The 20,161-nt window shown below is 42.7% G+C and overlaps 2 protein-coding genes and 1 non-coding gene across 3 annotated transcripts in view; 2 read left to right on the top strand and 1 right to left on the bottom strand.

Annotated features, from left to right (window-relative positions):
• The window catches only part of LOC121531510, a 74,699-nt gene extending 67,481 nt beyond the window's left edge, over nucleotides 1-7,218 (top strand). Inside the window, 4 exon segments of the mRNA XM_041836765.2 lie at nucleotides 1,184-1,427; nucleotides 1,768-1,836; nucleotides 6,289-6,309; nucleotides 6,312-7,218. Of these exon segments, the coding sequence (XP_041692699.2) occupies nucleotides 1,184-1,427; nucleotides 1,768-1,836; nucleotides 6,289-6,309; nucleotides 6,312-6,466 (489 nt within the window). The 3' untranslated portion in view covers nucleotides 6,467-7,218.
• A 6,307-nt stretch (nucleotides 7,219-13,525) lies between these two features.
• On the bottom strand, nucleotides 13,526-18,388 carry LOC121536480 (ankyrin repeat and SOCS box protein 12-like). The gene is made up of 5 exons (XM_041843785.2): nucleotides 18,200-18,388; nucleotides 16,027-16,186; nucleotides 15,344-15,526; nucleotides 14,228-14,756; nucleotides 13,526-13,992 (listed from the first exon to the last, which is right to left on the bottom strand). Exons 2-5 carry the CDS (start codon nucleotides 16,147-16,149, stop codon nucleotides 13,859-13,861), a joined length of 969 nt encoding a protein of 322 aa, XP_041699719.1. The 5' UTR covers nucleotides 16,150-16,186; nucleotides 18,200-18,388; the 3' UTR covers nucleotides 13,526-13,858.
• On the top strand, nucleotides 15,603-15,677 carry trnaa-cgc. The gene has a single exon. It is a non-coding gene; the product is annotated as a tRNA-Ala (tRNA).
• Nucleotides 18,389-20,161: the final 1,773 nt, after the last annotated feature.

The following is a 20,161-nucleotide window of genomic DNA, read 5'->3' as shown; positions in this document are numbered from 1 at the left end:
CTCTCTTATCCATATCATCATCCCACAGATCCCAGCCCAGAGACTAGTCCAGAGTCTAGTACAGAGTCTAGAACAGAGCCCAGTCCAGAGTCTAGTCCAGAGCCCAGCCCAGAGTCTAGAACAGAGCCCAGCCCAGAGTCTAGTCCAGAGTCTAGTCCAGAGCCCAATACAGAGTCTAGTACAGAGTCTAGTACAGAGTGTCTGTCCTAAAAAGGGTGGATTATCAGACTACCTCTCTGTCTGTCCTAAAAAGGGTGGACTAACAGACTACCTCTCTGTCTGTCCTAAACAGGGTGGACTAACAGACTACCTCCCTGTCTGTCCTAAACAGGGTGGACTAACAGACTACCTCCCTGTCTGTCCTAAACAGGGTGGACTACCAGACATGATCTGTATCGAATGTTGAAGATATTTTAGTCTCATTGTGTTGAATGCCCACTGGTATAAGAAGTCTATAGTTCACATCTATGCATATCTCTGTATGTAGCTTGAGGTTTGTGAGCTAGCTTTAAACCAGGGCTGTTGCTGATAAGAGAGGAGAGAGAGAGTTGAGAGAGAGAGAAAGAGAGAGAGAAGAGGAGACAGGTTTGTTGTTGAGGACAGAGAAGAGAGAGAGAGAGTTGAGAGAGAGAGAAAGAGAGAGAGAGAGAGAGAAGAGGAGACAGGTGTGTTGTTGAGGACAGAGAAGAGAGAGAGAGAGTTAAGAGAAAGAAAGAGAGCGAGAGAGAGTGAAGAGGAGAGAGGTTTGTTGTTGAGGACAGAGAAAAGAGAGAGAGTTGAGAGAGAGAGAAAGAGAGAGAGTGAGAGAGAGAGAAGAGGAGAGAGGTTTGTTGTTGAGGACAGAGAAGAGAGAGAGAGAGTTGAGAGAGAGAGAAAGAGAGAGCGAGAGAGAGAGAAGAGGAGACAGGTTTGTTGTTGAGGACAGAGAAGAGAGAGAGAGAGAGTTGAGAGAGAGAGAGAAAGAGAGAGAGTGAGAGAGAGAGAAGAGGAGAGAGCTTTGTTGTTGAGAGTTTGAAGTGTTGTGTGTTTGTGTGGCAGATGGAGAGAGTTGCATAAGAGGATAATATGGGGAAACACCTGCAAGCTAACACCTCTCAGAGACCCAACACACACACTACAAACACTACACACACACACACACACACACACACCCTGACACCACCTCTCTCTCTCTCTCCTCTAGGACCTGATTCGTAGGGACATCCTGTACTATAAGGGCCGTATCGACATGGACCGCTATGATGTGCGGGACGCCATCGACGGTCGCGACGACGACTTCAACGTGAGCGTGAAGAACGCGTTCAAATTGCACAACAAAGACAGCGAGGAGCTCCACATCTTCCTGTCTAAGAAACTGGAGGAGAAGATACGATGGCTCCGGGCTTTCCACGAGGAGAGGAAGATGGTGCAGGAGGATGAGAAAATCGGTTAGACTCACACACACTCATTTTTACACACTCACACACACACATACACACTCACACACACTTATACATACACACTCACACACACACACATACACACTCACACACACTCATTTTTACACACTCACACACACACATACTCACACACACACACTTATACTCACTCACACACACACCTTTTGATGGTTCTCAGTCACACATTCTTCACCTACTTGTGGTGATGTCAAATGTTCATTTTACAATGAACAATGAGGTTGTATTCTATTCCATTTGAGACAATAGGCTTGCAGTCATGGTGTACACTGCAATAATTCAAGGTTAACATGGAGCTTGTGTGTTTCAGGGTTTGAGATCTCAGAGTACCAGAAGCATCAGGCAGCCCTGACTGTGAGGAAGGTAGCTAAACAGAAAGGTGAGGCAACACGAAGATACCAGGTGATTTCCCTTCCTTCCTTTCTTGCTCTTCTCTCTCTTCTCTCTCTTCTCTCTCTTCTCTCTCTTCTCTCTGACACTCTGTCTTCTCATCGCTGTTTACTTACCAAGCCTTACACACACACTTTTACCTTCGTCTCACACACACACACACACTCCGTACATACACACCGCACATCACTCTTTTACCTTCGTCTCTCACGCACATACACCTTTTCCTATGCCTTCTTTCTGTTTACAAATCGATTTGCAACCGTTCCAAAAGCGTCAAATCTAGTCACACATTATCTTCCAGAAGAGACTTGTGAATCAAACAACTGCTAAACACCTATGAAAAGACAGAGGGATTTTATGCATGGTGAATATTAAAGAATAGTTATCTTGAAGTGAAAACGCAGGTGTATAGAACGCCAGTTGGATGTGAGTTGTTTGCCATTGTTGATGTGATGTGTGTTTTTTACCGTTAGGCCCATCATAACAGATGTGTGTGGTCTCTCTGTGAATGATGTTTCTGATGTTAAGATGGCCCATTCGTCAGTCTAGGGGCTCTATTTTCAGCTGCCACTAAGGAGGCGCAAGTGTCAAACGCAGTTTGCAATTTTGTCATTGGCATTTTCCAGCCCTAACGCCAGGTTCCGCAATTTACCTGTCTGACATCAGCTCGCCTGCGCTGAGGTGGGAGGGGTGGCAATATTTGAGCTGTGTCTTTAAAAACAAGAGCAAAAGTGACGATTTCATGCAGCGCTAACGGGAAGTTATAAAGACCCACAAAAAGCTGGTCTTAACAGTAAGACAGTTGATAATGGCATGGATTTAGAGAGTGGAAGCGCAGTCTATCCAGACATGACAGTGCCCATAGAACAGAGATGTGCCATTTGTGCCGGTGAATCTCGTATTTAGAAACGTAAAAAATATATATTGCCCCCCCCCTCCCCCCATTTCGTTTAATTTGATTAAAAACCAGGCATAGCCTACCCTCCCTTTAATTAAGGCTGGTTTAGCAGCATCGCATTGGTGCGTCTGTTTATCCTGGCCATTAGCCCAGTAGCCTATGAATAAAGTGCTTTTAAATTGTCTACTGAGAGTGCTTTGATATATTTAGCTTTTTCATTATTCACAATTCACATATCTGCATACTTCATTTAGTAAGCTATCCATCCCCAATTTTCAAAGAGCGCCCCTCGTCTGATTACCAAAGACACGCTCCTCCAAACTATTAAGTCCTCCTATAATGCCATATCAATGGCAGATTTTGGGGAGAATAGGCAAAGATACAATTGACAGTATCCTAGTATTTTGTATAGACGTGTGAATGTTATGCATAAAGACATGTAGGCATACCTGTGCACACAGTGCCATGGAACGAGAGAGGCGATTTATGGTATCATGCTTCTGACCCCATCCTATTTAGAAACTGTTTTCCATTTCATATCAAGCCTTCCATAGGCTGCTCTTATCCTAGGCCTAGGCTACGAAGGCTGGTTCAACAGCAATGCGTTGTGTCTTTTATCCTGGCCTTGTAAAGTAGCCTATCCATAAAAGGTGTTTAAATGGTCTATTCGTCAGAGTGCCTTGAATTGAAAATATACTGCACATCCTAAAACATACACACATATGCCTACCTGCATGCTTCATTTAGCTTGTTCAAGTATCCGTCCCCATCTCCAAAGAGCGCCTGTCATCCGGGAACCAAAGATGCGCTCCTCCAAACTTATTTAAATGATTCAGTCGTTTAATGCAGTATCATCGGTAGGCCTAGGCTATATCTGGCTTATTGACAACGTGCCTCACACATACAATACAAGTTACGGGGAGCTTAGTATTTATTATTGAGGAGAAGTGTGATGTGTAAAGACATGTAGGCTAGGCTTGTTGAAGCCAATTACAACAATGTTGACTGCCAACACTCCAAACATAGGCTATTGAGCAAATACTAGTTGTATTTACTGTTGCTATTAAGTTATTGTAGCCTATGCTATTTAATAAACTGTAGTGTCAATATACAATGGATCAGGAGGAGAACATCCCGTGTCCCCAGCTGAATTGGAGTTGATGGCAACGCAAAGACAGTCAGTAACCTACAGAACTGGAGACAAACACATGCAGAATTAGACTAAGCCATGGAACGCATTGATTGGCCAGTGAGTGGCCAAGCGCTAGTCAAATCAAATCAAATCAAATCAAATTGTATTTATCACATGCGCCGAATACAACAGGTGTAGACCTTACCGTGAAATGCTAACTTACAAGCCCTTAACCAACAGTGCAGTTTGAAGAAAATAGAGTTAAGAAAATATTTACTAAATTAACTAAAGTAAAATAAAATGAGGCTATATACAGGGGGTACCGGTACCGAGTCAATGTGCGAGGGTACAGGTTAGTCGAGGTAAATTAGTCGAGGTTAGTCACACCTACAAAACCCAGCCCTTTCGCACCACCGCCAGCAATTGCACTCATAATAATAATGTGGGCTGTAAAAATAGCAAAAATATTTCTGACGCACCCCAGGACTTATAGCGCTACAACCAGCACTAAGATTTACCACTGGGTTAGGTTTGTTCAAATACAGCCCTAGATGTGTGTCAGAACTGTGTCCTTCTGTGTTTGGTTTGGTGTGTCACAGTACTGTCCTGTTCTATGTGTGTGTTACATCGTGGTTTTACAGTAACTGTGTGTGTGTTACATCGTGGTTTTACAGTAACTGTGTGTGTGTTACATCGTGGTTTTACAGTAACTGTGTGTGTGTTACATCGTGGTTTTACAGTAACTGTGTGTGTGTTACATCGTGGTTTTACAGTAACTGTGTGTGTGTTACATCGTGGTTTTACAGTAACTGTGTGTGTGTTACATCGTGGTTTTACAGTAACTGTGTGTGTGTTACATTGTGGTTTTACAGTAACTGTGTGTGTTACATGGTTGGCACAAGGTGAAGTACTGCTCTTGAATTTTCAGATTCATTATTAGATATCATCTTGAGAAAGAGGGCCTTGTTTTATGGACATGGTTTGAAAATGATAAAGGTATATCATTCATTAGAGTTTTGTTTACTGTAGAGATAATGCAACAAGATGCCATGGCAACTGATAAGAAATCAGAACTACTATACTTACCAATGGCATTGGAGCATGTTGATATAGAGTATATTCTATCTTTATTACCTCTCAAGGCTCTCTAAGATCTCCATAGAGAAACAGTGTCTATAATCAGTTAACAAAACAAGGACACTGTGTTTTTCAAGATGCCATGGCAACTTTTCAATTTTCCATCATCAAATATTGATTATTCACAGTTTGGCTGTGGAGTAGTTGTTGTGATGCTCGTAGATTGTAGTCCAACAGCTTTCTGTTCTTATAAATCTATTTTGATCGCTCTTACTTTCCTTAGTCTTAGGGTGCTATTCAATCAAACACGTAATCAGCAAAGCCGGAATAACACTCTCTCCATCGCCAATGGAAACGCCTGATTTCATATTTGTGCTGGAAGAATGTTATTTCTCCGGGTCCTCGTGTTTGCCTGATTCAGGGATTGTTTGAATAGCATCTCTAGTTCTCCCTTGTGTCATTACTAGAGCAGAGTTTTATCTTTTCCATCCTCCAGCATCATCATATGATCATATATCATATCTGATGATTAACGTAGTACATAGTTGTAGTTGCCTGTTTGTTGTGAAAGCATGACTAGATGTTGTGTCAAATGTTCTGTTTCTGATCCAATACTGACCATGTTTCTCTGGCTATCCACCTCTCCACCCCTTGGCTTCTGCTCTTTGCCTCTGCCTCTACTCTGCTCCTCCTTCCTGCCCCCTACTCTGCTCCTCCTTCCTGCCCCCTACTCTGCTCTCTCCTTCCTGCCTCTACTCTGCTCTCTCCTTCCTACCCCCTACTCTGCTCCTCCTTCCTGCCCCCTACTCTGCTCCTCCTTCCTGCCCCCTACTCTGCTCCTCCTTCCTGCCCCCTACTCTGCTCCTCCTTCCTGCCCCCTACTCTGCTCTCTCCTTCCTGCCTCTACTCTGCTCCTCCTTCCTGCCCCCTACTCTGCTCCACCTTCCTGCCCCCTACTCTGCTCTCTCCTTCCTGCCTCTACTCTGCTCCTCCTTCCTGCCCCCTACTCTGCTCCTCCTTCCTGCCCCCTACTCTGCTCTCTCCTTCCTGCCCCCTACTCTGCTCTCTCCTTCCTGCCCCCTACTCTGCTCTCTCCTTCCTGCCCCCTACTCTGCTCCTCCTTCCTGCCCCCTACTCTGCTCTCTCCTTCCTGCCTCTACTCTGCTCTCTCCTTCCTACCCCCTACTCTGCTCTCTCCTTCCTGCCCCCTACTCTGCTCCGCCTTCCTGCCCCCTACTCTGCTCCTCCTTCCTGCCCCCTACTCTGCTCCTCCTTCCTTCCCCCTACTCTGCTCACTTCTTCCTGTCCCCTACTCTGCACCTGCCTTCCAGGTGTGAACAGATGCGTGCCTCCTCCTACCCCCCTCCCCAGGACCGCCTACCCCCGGGACAGTATGACCTAACAGATGACTTGGCACAAGCAGAGGTTTTTGAATTCAGTCAATTCAAACGAGGCCAGTCTCTTTTCAGGCACAGCAATTTTACTAGATTAACACCATTTAAGAAATAGAGAAACAGACTCTTTCCAAGGACCATCTATTTTTTCTGAGAAACACTCAAACTAAAATGTTTGGAGGATTACATCGTCGTCCTGTGAAGAAGAATTGAAGACAAAAAAAGAACCACTGAAGGAAGGACCAATTATGTTTATTTGTGAGTTTCATTGTGAGTTGTCACCCAGAAGACTGGATAACTATGGATTATAACTTCTTCACTTAATTCTAATTCCAGTGTTCTTAGTTCTAAGTTCCAATGCTCCTCTTCTCCAGTAGACGCTACTGTTCCATACTGAAGTGTACTGGAATCTGCTTCTACACCCCTTAACCCCACCATCGCCATCTGAATGTCCTGGATTCATGGAGATAGCTTTTATTTTTGTTATTTTCAGGCTCTGCCGTTTTTCCATATTTGAAGTAAGCATATTTAATGTTCCTTTACCAGAAGTCCACCTACCTAGTGTACAGTATGATTGTGTAGATGACAGGTGTTCTGTTGTGTTGATGTGTGTGTCTGTGAGGATTATGTTGTTGTGAGGATGGCCTGAGGTGCACTGTAACAATGAGGCTGAGGCTGAAAAGGCATCCTATTCCCTATATAGTGGGGTAGGGTGACACTTTGACTGATAGGAGAGCCGTTGGCTGGTTCTGATGTTTCTTAGAAGTTCTGTTGTCAGCATCACCTGTCCCATCAAAGACTAGTCAGACCATCTCTCTCTCTCTCTCCCTCTCTCTCTCTCTCTCTCTCTCTCTCTCTCTCTCTCTCTCTCTCTCTCTCTCTCTCTCTCTCTCTCTCTCTCTCTCTCTCTCTCTCTCTCTCTCTCTCTCTCTCTCTCTCTCTCTCTCTCTCTATCTCTCTCTGTTCTCTCTTCTCTCTCTCTCTCTCCCTCTCTCTCTCTCTCTCTCTCTCTCTCTCTCTCTCTCTCTCTCTCTCTCTCTCTCTCTCTCTCTCTCTCTCTCTCTCTCTCTCTCTCTCTCTCTCTCTCTCTCTCTCTCTCTCTCTCTCTCTCTCTCTCTCTCTCCCTCTCTCTCGCTCTCTCTCTCTCTCTCTCTCTCTCTCTCTCTCTCTCTCTCCATCTCTCTCTCTCTCTCTCTCTCTCTCTGCTCTCTCTCTCTCTCTCCCTCTCTCTCTCTCTCTCTCTCTCTCCATCTCTCTCTCTCTCTCTCTCTCTCTCTCTCTCTTTCTTTTCTCTATCCCCTCTCTCATTCTCAATTCAATTCAAAGGGCTTTATTAGCATGGGAAACATATGTTAACATTGCCAAAGCAAGTGAAATAGATAATAAACAAAAGTGAAATAAACAATAAATATTAACAGTAAACATTACACACACAAAAGGAATTGAGACATTTCAAATGTCATATTATGTCTATATACAGTGCTGTAACGATGTGCAAATAGTCTCTCTCTCTCTCTTCTCTATTCCCTCTGTCTTCCTTTCTCTTTACCCTACTACTCCTCCCCCTCTCTCTCCCTTCCCCTTCTCTCCCTCTCTATCTCTCTCTCTCTCCCTTCCCCTTTCTCTCCCTCTCTCTCCCTTCCCCTTCTCTCCCTCTCTCTCTCTCCCCCTCTCTCTCCCTTCCCCTTCTCTCCCGCTCTATCTCTCCCCCTCTCTCTCCCTTCCCCTTCTCTCCCTCTCTATCTCTCTCTCTCTCTCCCTTCCCCTTCTCTCCCTCTCTCTCCCTTCCCCTTCTCTCCCTCTCTCTCTCCCCCTCTCTCTCCCTTCCCCTTCTCTCCCGCTCTATCTCTCTCTCTCTCCCTTCCCCTTCTCTCCCGCTCTATCTCTCTCTCTCTCCCTTCCCCTTCTCTCCCGCTCTATCTCTCTCTCTCTCCCTCGCTCTCTATCTCTCTCTTCCTCTCTCTTCTCAATCCCCATTCCCCTCTATCCCTGTCTCTCTCTCTCTTTGCCTTCTGTCTCTCTGTTCCCTCCCTCTCTCTCTCTGTTCCCTCTCTCTCTGTTCCCTCCCTCTTTCTGTTCCCTCTCTCTGTTCCCTCCCTCTCTCTCTGTTCCCTCCCCCTTCTCTGTTCCCTCCACCTCTCTCTGTTCCCTCCCTCTCTCTGTGTTCCCTCCCCCTCTCTGTTCCCTCCCCTCTCTCTGTTCCCTCCCCCTCTCTCTGTTCCCTCCCTCTCTCTGTTCCCTCCCCCTCTCTCTGTTCCCTCCCCCTCTCTCTGTTCCCTCCCTCTCTCTCTGTTCCCTCTCTTCTTTCTGACTATGTTTTTGTTTAATGAGGCTCATCTAGTTGGATGTCTGTCATTATCCATGATGTTACGGCAGGTCAGGGAAGTAATCAATAGCCATAACATCAATACAACATGTACATTTTCTAGTTTGCACCAAATACTGTTGACAGGGTATAATCACCAACCACAGAGGCTGGGTGTTGGGTCACAAAGGGTTTCCTGTGCTGGTGAATCATTTAAAGCAGTTGCACCAGTTAAAACAGACAGACCAGATGAAGCAGCACTGAGTAGTGAGCTGTAGAACGCCTGTCTGTCTCACCTGTCTGTCTGATTGGACCAACACCTGTCACCTGATTCCTTGACTGAAATCACAAAATTAAATGACAGATAAAAAATGTATTTCATTTGGTTCAGCTGTCGAATAATTAACATTCACAATGAAGCAAATAGGTTTTTATAGCTTTGTTTAATCTCCATCTGTTGAGAAAAGCACAGCCAACCATACAGTGTTGTGTGTGCCCTTGTTTTAGACATAAGTAAGAATATTGCACTAACAGGGATGGTATCAACTGCATCCGCTTCAGTTCAAGTTCTGGTGTGTTTTCTGGGGGAGAATGTTGTAAACTAGAGAGAAATAACCACTGTCTCCGTTTATACGTCTTAGTTTTGTTGTTTCAAAGTTTGAATTTTAAGTGCATAAAATCTGTCATATTCCTTATTTTCCAAAATAAACTGTAAGCGATGTTCATACTTAAGACACAAATACAGAAACACATTTTATATCAGATGATACCAGTTGATGGAAATCAACTACAGTATGACAACTTGTGATATATCACTGTATCTTCAATACTCACGACAGTGTGATATAATACAATTATTATAGTTATATTATATTATACTTTTATGTCATTTTGTTTACCTTATAGGCCCTATACTAATTAGATAATAAGATTTTATTTGAATGGTGTGTAATTTATGTTTTTATTTCAGTAAAAAAGAGTTGATAAAATGATGATTTGATTTCTGGTATCTCTAGAAAGTGTTCCTAGAATGATTGCTTTAGATCAGTGGTGTCCAATCTCCTCCTGGAGAGATACCCTCCCGCAGGATTTTATTCCAACCCTACTCTAACACACCAGACTCTACTAATCAGCTGGTCCCCAAGACCTTGATTATCTTAAATCAGGTGTGTTAGAGCAGGGCTGGAACAAAAGCCTGCAGGAGGCTATATCTCTCCAGGAGGATGGTTGGTCACCCCCTGCAGTAGATTTGACTACTTTACTAGCAAGGTTGCCAGATTGGTTTCTGCTTCATCTGCTATTATAACACAGAGGAGTTAGCTGAAGCAGAACAGATCTGGCAACATGGTTAGTCTACAACCTCATGCCCAGCAGAGAATATCCCTCCCCACTCCCCCAGTCCAGCCACACCAGAGCCCTAATGCACAGTAGTAGATTTACCATATGTTACATAAATTATGATAGAGTACTTGGAAAAACAAAGAATCCATCGTACTAGTAAATGTTCCATAGTTACGGTAAGATATCTTCATATAGCCCCGAGCCCCGTTCCACTGTAGAAGCAGAAACAGAGACAGACATCTAACTGTGCCCTAACAAAGATGCTATCTATGTATGCATCCCAAATTGCACCCTATACCCTATAGAGTGCACTACCTTTGACGAGTCCGCATAGGGCTCTGGTCAAAAGTAGGGAATAGGGTGCCATTTGGGATGCACCCTAACTGTGCCCTACCAGAGATGCTATCACTCTGAATATCGTTCTAAATATCACTCTAAATATTGCTCTGAATATCGGGTTGAATATTGCTCTGAATATTGCTCTGAATATCACCCTGAATATCACTCTAAATATCACTCTGAATATCACTCTAAATGTCACTCTGAATATCACCCTGAATATCACTCTAAATATCACTCTGAATATCACTCTAAATGTCACTCTGAATATCACCCTGAATATCACTCTAAATATCACTCTAAATATCACTCTGAATATCACTCTAAATATCACTCTGAATATCACCCTGAATATCACTCTAAATATCACTCTGATTATCACTCTGAATATCACTCTGAATATCACTCTGAATATCACTCTGATTATCACTCTAAATATCACTCTAAATATCACTCTGAATATCACTCTAAATATCACTCTAAGCGAATCAACAGTGAAACAGAGACATATCCAGTGTGTATTCCAGACTAGGAGGTCAGGCTGTTATTGTAATACCACGTCATTGCACTGGGGATGTGGATCTGTTGAGTATGAGGGACATTTCACTGTTATTGTCTAACAAATTCTAAGACTATTTAAATTAAATTTAGAATAAATAATTTCATTTAGATTTTAATCAATTGTCCTATTGATCTCCTCCGTGTATTAATGAAAGGCTTAGGGGGTTTGACAGAAGGTCAGTATTTGGTTTATTGACATTCCTTTTTCTTTTCTTTTCCAATTCAACTTAAACAGTTTAGAGAAGCTAACTGACTTGAAATGGTGAGGAACAGAACAGTCATATTACTTGTGACAAGCAGCTAGCTACATGTGCATACTGTATAAACAACAGATCATATATTATATTACAATATTGGTATTTTATGTTGGAGACCACCAACAGTGTTATTTCAGTTCTAGGTTACAGCTCAAATGGCACCCTATTCCCTATATAGTGCACTACTTTTGACCAGAGCTCCATGGGCCCTGTTCAAAAGTAGTGCACTATAAAGGGGATAGGGTGCCATTTGAGACACAGTTCTAGCCTCAGTACCAGGTAGATAGATGCATGATGTTTATGGCATCCAGAGTTCTGCATGACACATGAGATTAACTCTTTGAAGATTTGGTTTTCTCTTACTTTAACAACCAACATGCTTGCCATTATTCTACAACCTTCCACTGTTTCATTCCATGTAAGGATATGATGTTTTCTCTAGGCCTAAATCTTTTCCCTGGCCATAATATACTGTTTCCCTCTCTCAAGGGATTATATTTATTCATGGCAGACAGCAGAAGAGAATGTAAATCCACTGACATGCCATAATAATATTATTCTAACATTGGATTGTGGTTTGCTATCAATCAATCAATCAATCAATCAATCAATCAATCAATCAATCAATCAATAATTAACTGATTGGTGGTTAACACTATTAACATAACACTGGACTCTAGTTTTATACTTTGATAAATAATTTGTTAATTTGATCAGTTAGTTCTCTGCCATGCACTGACTATTGATAGAATATTCTACCACTCCTGCAGAACAGATTCAAGGTAAAACGGGTAATTTTTCTATGGCAACAGCACACCAAATAGGAGTTCTATCTGCTGTTCATGCTGTTAGCATGTATTTATGCTGAACCAATAAGAAACCTGGTAGAAGGAGCTATATGTAACCATAATCCTGGATACATTCATACACTGGATCTATTCATGTCAGCAGCTCTACCCAACACAGTCATGTATTCTTTGAGGTGCATTTAGGAGACAGGATATTTATTTTCCTCCCAATAATAGCACAAATATTTATGAAATTCAATATGGTATATTATGTTGATATTAACATCAAATGTTTGTTGTTGTTTTAGACATTGGCAGTATGAGCCCTTGATTCTGTTGTTGGCCGGGTGAGGCTATATTTAGGGCTGAAAGGAAGGAGAAATTCGTAGCAGCCATTATACATATGATGCACTGGCTTTGTCCCAAATGGCACCCTATTCCCTATATATTCCCTATGGGCCCTGATGAAATGTAGTGCACTATACAGGGAATAGGGAGCCATGTGGGACGTACACACAGTCATCATTACAAATCCTTGTTGCTTTTCTCTAGTTGGTTATAAAGTAGTACGTGGTTTCAGAACAGTCAGGGTACTAATGGATGTACACTGAAAACATCAAAGAAACAGATTACAAGACAAGTAACAAGTTTAGTTGGAGCTACTAGGCTATTCACATTGCCATCTAGAATGGGGGTTGGTTGGACTCTCGTATGACTTCTATTTTATATGTCATCACCATGTACAGTACAAATAGCAGGAACATATATTTTCTCTCTGGCCTTAGATTAGATTTGTTTTGATTGGTTGTATAAATGGAAAAACCAACTCTGAAACTATGTAATGCCTATTCAAATCCTGAAACTGTGAATGGGGAGCGTCAAGAAGTCTATGTATTTATGTTTTGATGTAATCAAAGAGCACTGGGAATTATGTTGTATTTATCTGTAAAAACCTAACCATGTCTGATATAACTGTACTTTAGTTGAAATAAAAAACTCTATATACTGAACTGTGTCCTAAGGTCAATGGGGACGTTAGACAGGATATCCTCATCCTGTAATGTGATGTCATATCCTGTCTGTGTACTAATCCTGTTCAAATAAGGCATCTTCTCCCTGTTTGCTGCTCCAGTGATTGACTGGGTTTGAACCTGAGTTTGAACCTGGGTTTGAACCTGAGTTTGAACCTGGGTTTGAACCTGAGTCTCTTGCGCTCCACAAGACTGTGTCACTGAGCTAAAGCCTAGGAATTAACTTAGGGAACTAACTTCAGTCTTCAGCAAGGTCACTCATAATGTGAGCGAGATTGCGCAAATGACATTGTTTTTAGTTTGACTGAAGATTACTTGCAGACGGTGAGCAGTGATTTCATAGATGGAGAATACATTTACAGTGGTAGTGTGACACCTAGTGGTTACTCGTGGTTTTACACTTACCAAATGTTTCTCCTGAAGCTTTGTGGGCTCCTCTCATATAACTGTCCAGGAGAGGGCAGTGTCTTCACCATAGTTTCAGCAGCCTTCAACCAATTTCCAATGATTACATTTAAACACAATTTGCTGAATTCAATCACAGAGATGAAGTTAAATAAATATGTTTATTCGAATAAAACCTCTACAGCTATTCAAAGGCAAACTTGGTATAATTATTAATCACACTTACAATAAAAACAGAACAAACTGGACTTTGCAGCCCATGATGCACTCAGTAGAGACAGTAGAGGATGGTATGAAATTGTTGCACTTTTGTTTAAGTTTTGCAGAAATCCTCCCCCATATTGGTTTCACCTAACATGTGTTTTCAGAACAGTGGAGATGAAGCAGAGGAATCCACTGTAGACTATTGGTGCACAGCCATATGGGATATCCATTCACGACATCATCTTCATACAGAGTTCAGAGACAAGGAGTTAGAGGTCAGGTGAGATGTTTCAGGTAGTTCCTCAGTATCTGGGGAATGTCCAAGCGGTCTATGGACGCCATTTTGTTAACCATGGGGAGGTAGCTCCGAATCGCAAGCCGTGTCTGTGACATCAGAGTATTGGGACAAACTGGACATAAAACACAGAAGAGGTTCTTGTTAAACGCTCCAAAGTTCTCATCATTAACAACCATCAATCACTTATAGATACAGAACAGACTGAATATGTGACAGTCAAATATGTAACAAATGTATAACTTATGTGCAAGAAATGTAGCAAATCTTTAACAAATGTTTAACAAATATGAAACAAATGTTTAACAAATATAAAACAAATGTTTAACAAGTGTGTGTGATGTTCTCACCTCTTTCCTTGAGCAGCAGCACCACGGCTTCGTTCTGCTTGGTGGTCTTGTCAATAATCAGCGTGGGCAGATACACGTCTGCCCCAAAGTCTATGAGCAGCTGTATGTATTCCACTCCACAGCCATACCTCAGACACATCTCCAGCACCGTCTTGGGTTGCTTGATCCTGGCCAGCATCTTCTCTGACTTACAGTTATAGTTAGGATTAGCCCCATGGAGCAGCAGCAGTTTAAAGCAGTCCAGGTGTCCATATACAGCGGATATGTACAGGGGTCCCCTGCAGGCTGTGGCGTTGGAGGCCCACTCAGGGACTTTGGGCCAGACGTCGACCTCGGCTCCGAACTGAAGCAGCTCCCTGAGGACCTCCACGTCTCCCTCGCGGGCGGCGGTCAGCACCGGGGAACAGTTGTTGTACGGGCTGCCGTTGGGGTCGGCTCCAGCCTTTAGTAAGACCACAACACAGTCCAGGTGTTTACCACTGACCGCGGTAAACAGAGGGGTCTGGGCCTTCACATCTAGACTGTCCACCTGCAAAACCAATCAATCACCAAACAAGAATTAATCAATAGGCTAAATCACATTTATTTAGAAAGCCCTTTTTACATCAGCAGTTGTCACGACGTGCTTATACAGTAGCATAGAGTAAATGACTGTTGTTTGAATCAACCTTAACTCTAAAAGTGCAGACTAAAATTGTCGTGTCGCGTCGGCTGTTGGTGGCTATTGCTGTCAAACAAAGAGTCCGCTTAGGCTGCACCTTGATTAGAAGTTTTTATTCTTATCACAAGTTTACAGCATAAGTTTACAGACCCGCGGTGTCTGGAGAAGCACCGTCCCAAAATAATCTGAATGCTTCTGCCCCCTCTTTGTCTAGCTCATACTTATAAACAAAGCCAAAATATGGGTTGCTCCCTCTTTCGTCCAATCACCTATCCCCCCTGGGGCGTCACCCTACAACTACTACTTTTGAACTAAGATAAACATCTTTTCTTTGTCCCTCTAGACTAGTCATAATCTTCATACACGACAAAAATAAACCATGCTTTTTTAGTCCATGTCAGGAGTAGGCGTCAGTTGGAGAAGCTAGGCCAAGGTATTCTATCACCATATCTCACCTCGGCTCCGTGCTCCAGCAGCAGTTCCAGACACCTCAGGTGGCCATGTGCTGCGGCGGTCCGTAGGGGGGTAACAGGGATCCCCCAGCCACTTCTGCTGTTGATACTCCTTCTGTAGCTCTCCTGGGACAACAGCTCAGCTAACACCACCACTTCATCACTGCTCACCGCCTGGTTCAGAGCCTGGGGAACGGAGGAGTATTATACATCCATGTACCATAGACACAGTGTTATTGGGTTGCACTGCTGGGTGGTATAGTCCCCTGTAGCTCAGTTGGTAGAGCATGGCGCTCGCAACGCCAGGGTTGTGGGTTCGTTTCCCACGGGGGGCCAGTATGAAAATGTACGCACTCACTAACTGTAAGTCGCTCTGGATAAGAGCGTCTGCTAAATTACTAAAATGTAAATGTATTCACCACACTCAAAACAAAAGAAAACAGAAACAGGGAGGTACTATCTAAACTTGTTCAATAAGATATGCTCGTTTTTTGTTGGACATAATTTTGAAACGTTTTGCTACGGTGTTCCTAATGAATACGACCCTGGTTAGGTCACACCCATGTAGACTTGGGAAGTCACCCCCTTACAATCTTCCCAGTGAGTCTGATGCTGTGCAAGTCTACTGATGCTGTCCCAGTGATAGGTTGCTAAGTTACAAAGCACTGCAAGCTCATTGGTTGTACCTGGCCATGCTCACTGTCCTCCTCATCCTCTTCCTTGGGCTGAAGCAGAGAGAAGATCTTGGAGACGTCCATTAGACTCATTTTGAGAGGGTTGGTGGGTGTGTTGATACGGTCTAGGACCATACTGGTACTATAGATGTAACAGTTACAACTCCCCAATCTGAGGAGAGAGAGAGAGAGAGAGAGAGAGAGAGAGAGAGAGAGAGAGAGAGAGAGAGAGAGAGAGAGAGAGAGAGAGAGAGAGAGAGAGAGAGAGAGAGAGAGAGAGAGAGAGAGAGAGAGAGAGAGAGAGAGAGAGAGAGAGAGAGAGAGAGAGAGAGAGAGAGAGAGAGAGAGAGAGAGAGAGAGAGAGAGAGAGAGAGAGAGAGAGAGAGAGAGAGAGAGAGAATGAGAGAGAGAAAGAAGAGAGAGAGAGAGAGAGAGAGAGCGAGAGAGAGAGGAGGGGGCTATAATTAAATTAATGAATAAACTTTATAGATCCTCTGAGGGAAAATTGGTGTTGTCACCAGCATCAGACAAAGACAGGGAGAATACAGACACACAGGCATAGCTAAACTGACTGGGTTTGTACCAGCCAGGGCTCATCTGTGCTTCGGGACAGGAATAGATAGAGACAGGGAATAGATAATAGACAGGGAATAGATAATAGACAGGGAATAGATAGAGACAGGGAATAGATAGAGACAGGGAATAGATAATAGACAGGGAATAGATAGAGACAGGGAATAGATAGAGACAGGGAATAGATAATAGACAGGGAATAGATAATAGACAGGGAATAGATAATAGACAGGAATAGATAGAGACAGGGAATAGATAATAGACAGGGAATAGATAATAGACAGGGAATAGATAGAGACAGGGAATAGATAGAGACAGGGAATAGATAATAGACAGGGAATAGATAGAGACAGGGAATAGATAGAGACAGGGAATAGATAGAGACAGGGAATAGATAATAGACAGGGAATAGATAGAGACAGGGAATAGATAGAGACAGGGAATAGATAATAGACAGGGAATAGATAGAGACAGGGAATAGATAGAGACAGGGAATAGATAATAGACAGGGAATAGATAGAGACAGGGAATAGATAATAGACAGGGAATAGATAGAGACAGGGAATAGATAGAGACAGGGAATAGATAGAGACAGGGAATAGATAGAGACATTAATAGATAATAGACAGGGAATAGATAGAGACAGGGAATAGATAATATACAGGAATAGATAGACAGGGAATAGATAATAGACAGGAATAGATAATAGACAGGGAATAGATAGAGACAGGGAATAGATAATAGACAGGAATAGATAGAGACAGGGAATAGATAGAGACAGGGAATATATAATAGACAGGGAATAGATAGAGACAGGGAATAGATAGAGACAGGGAATAGATAATAGACAGGGAATAGATAATAGACAGGGAATAGATAGAGACAGGGAATAGATAGTGACAGGGAATAGATAGAGACAGGGAATAGATAGAGACAGGGAATAGATAGAGACAGGGAATAGATAGAGACAGGGAATAGATAGAGACGGGGAATAGATAGAGACAGGGAATAGATAGAGACAGGGAATAGATAATAGACAGGGAATAGATAATAGACAGGGAATAGATAGAAAGGAATAGATAGAAACAGGAATAGATCATAGACAGGGAATAGATAGAAACAGGAATAGATAGAAACAGGAATAGATAGAGACAGGGAATATATAATATAAAGGAATAGATAGAGACAAGAATAGATAGAGACAGGACTAGATAGAGACAGGGAATAGATCATAGACAGGAATAGATAGAAACAGGAATAGATAGAAACAGGAATAGATAGAAAGGAATAGATCATAGACAGGAATAGATAATAGACAGGTATAGATAGGCCACTTCATTGCTGTGAATGTTTGTGTTATAAGCTTCTCTCTCTAACACTCTACATAGAGCCCAATGCACAATATTATATATGAACCTTTTTTCAAATTCAGTTCATTTGGGTTTGCACAAGTTGGCAGAGAGGGCATAATGTGGAGATGGATTAAGCAACCGATTTGGGGACTGTTACAAACTTCCAACCCAGACAGAATCCCGTTCCCCATTTAACTCCTGCTATAGCTACTATGGTCCAGAGACCCAGCAAATGGTGGTTAACAATGCTTTCCACTTACCTCACCCACAGGGTCACCAACCAGTGATCTCTCTGCCAACAATGTTAATCAGGACGTTGGTAGTAAACACTTTCCACTCTTTAATAACTCCATGGTCCGTCGGTCACGTGGAAGAAGAGGAGAAGACTCCAGGAGGAATGTGTTGCTGGATCCACACAGGGACTGGGGTCTGAGAGCTGGGGGTGGGGGGGGGTGGGTGTTTGTGCCCGCGGGTGTGTTACTGTCTAACACAGCAGAGCAGAGAGGGGGTCTGGCTGGCTGGGGGGCTATTTTTAGGCACACAGATGGACCTACCTAAACTTCCATTCTTGGAGAACTGCGGGGGTTATAATTAGATTGGTGATAAGACTAGTGACACTGACACTCAGGCTGAGAGTTTGGTTGGTGCGCAGGGGCCTTGGTACTCTCTGGTGTTCTATAACTGATGGTCAGTATTAGAAATACACCACTAGACTACTGTACCAGCAAATATGTCATCAGATGTGTGATCTGAAATCAGATAGGCTTAGTTCAGTCTATTTTCATTTCAGCTTGCCATGCTCACAGAAAGTAACTTTTTTAAAGAGTGTAAGTGTGTATTGAAATCCTATAAGTGAAATGCTTTGTGCTGTATTGTGTTTACGTGTAACAGGCCTGTCATCACCACCATGTCTTTAGTTTACACTGTGACTGGCAACCATCTTATAGCCTGTCTGCAGCTGTCTGACAGGCTGTTTTAGACTATCAGCTGTTCACACAGCCCTGCCCTGCCCTACCCCCAGAACCATGATCAAGAAGACCTCTGCATTTGTAGAAGTATGGCATGCATCTTACATTAACATTTTAGTCATTTAACAGACACTCTTATCCAGAGCAACTTACAGGAGCAATTAGGGTTAAGTGCCTTGCTCAAGGGACAGATTTTTCACCGGGGATTCAAGTCGGGGATTAGAACCAGCGACCTTTCGGTTACTGGCACAACGCTCTTAACCACTAAGCTACCTGCCCCCACTAGATCTACACATTCCAGGCATTTTGGGAGGTGAAGTCTGTTTCCGACTCTCAAAAACACAGGGAAGGGAAATTATTTGATGTAACCATTGTTTGCTTATAGCTTAGATTACTTTGTCCTTATAACTGAACTGAAAATGTAGCCAATTTCTCAAAGTAGGCCTGCTTTCGTAGTTTAGTTATGCCTGCCTATATTATACGTTTCTACAATAAAATATATGCAGGCAATAAAGTATACTATAATATAATATAAAATCATAAAGAATCATGATTAACATTACATTTTGTCATATGAAATAATGTAAGCAGGCAGATAAACTGAGGTTAGCCAAAAGTATTTCAAAATTTGAACTTTTTCTTTTTTGGACCCTCTTCATCTATCCCACCCCACTACGCTAGGTGGCGGTGAATAATTATTGTTAGCAGCACTGCCCTCGCAAGTAGAAAATGGTTGCTCTGTTGTAGTTTTGGGTGTGTAGCTAGCTAGCTAAAGTACATTTACATTTACATTTTAGTCATTTAGCAGACGCTCTTATCCAGAGCAACTTACAGTTAGTGAGTGCATACATTTTTCATACTGGCCCCCCGTATTTTTATTCTAATAGCTAGCTAATTCATCACAAAGTTTGGGGATACACAATTGCGTCAACATTTTCTTTCTTTCACGTACAAGGTTGGAATTGTACTTGTACGTTGTAGTTTTGTGCACTTTACTATATTAGTTGAGGCTAAACGTTAGATGGTCTGCAGCAGTACAGCTAACGTTAGCTAGCATCAATCCGACTTTTGTCAACTCCTTTCGTTACGTAATTCAGTTGGCCGTCAATTGATCCAAAAATCCTGAAAATAATATCACATAGTGGCCACTGTTTTTGATATTAGGCCGGTTTGTTCAACCTTTGAAAGCCGAAGTTACGTTAAAGACCTCGTACTGTTAAACAAATGCGGCGCCATGTTGCCGGAAGTTGTGTT

The sequence above is a fragment of the Coregonus clupeaformis genome, chromosome 21 (genome assembly GCF_020615455.1).
Source record: "Coregonus clupeaformis isolate EN_2021a chromosome 21, ASM2061545v1, whole genome shotgun sequence".
In the NCBI taxonomy this organism is placed as follows: Eukaryota; Metazoa; Chordata; class Actinopteri; order Salmoniformes; family Salmonidae; genus Coregonus; species Coregonus clupeaformis.
This window is presented reverse-complemented; position numbering and strand designations above follow the sequence as displayed.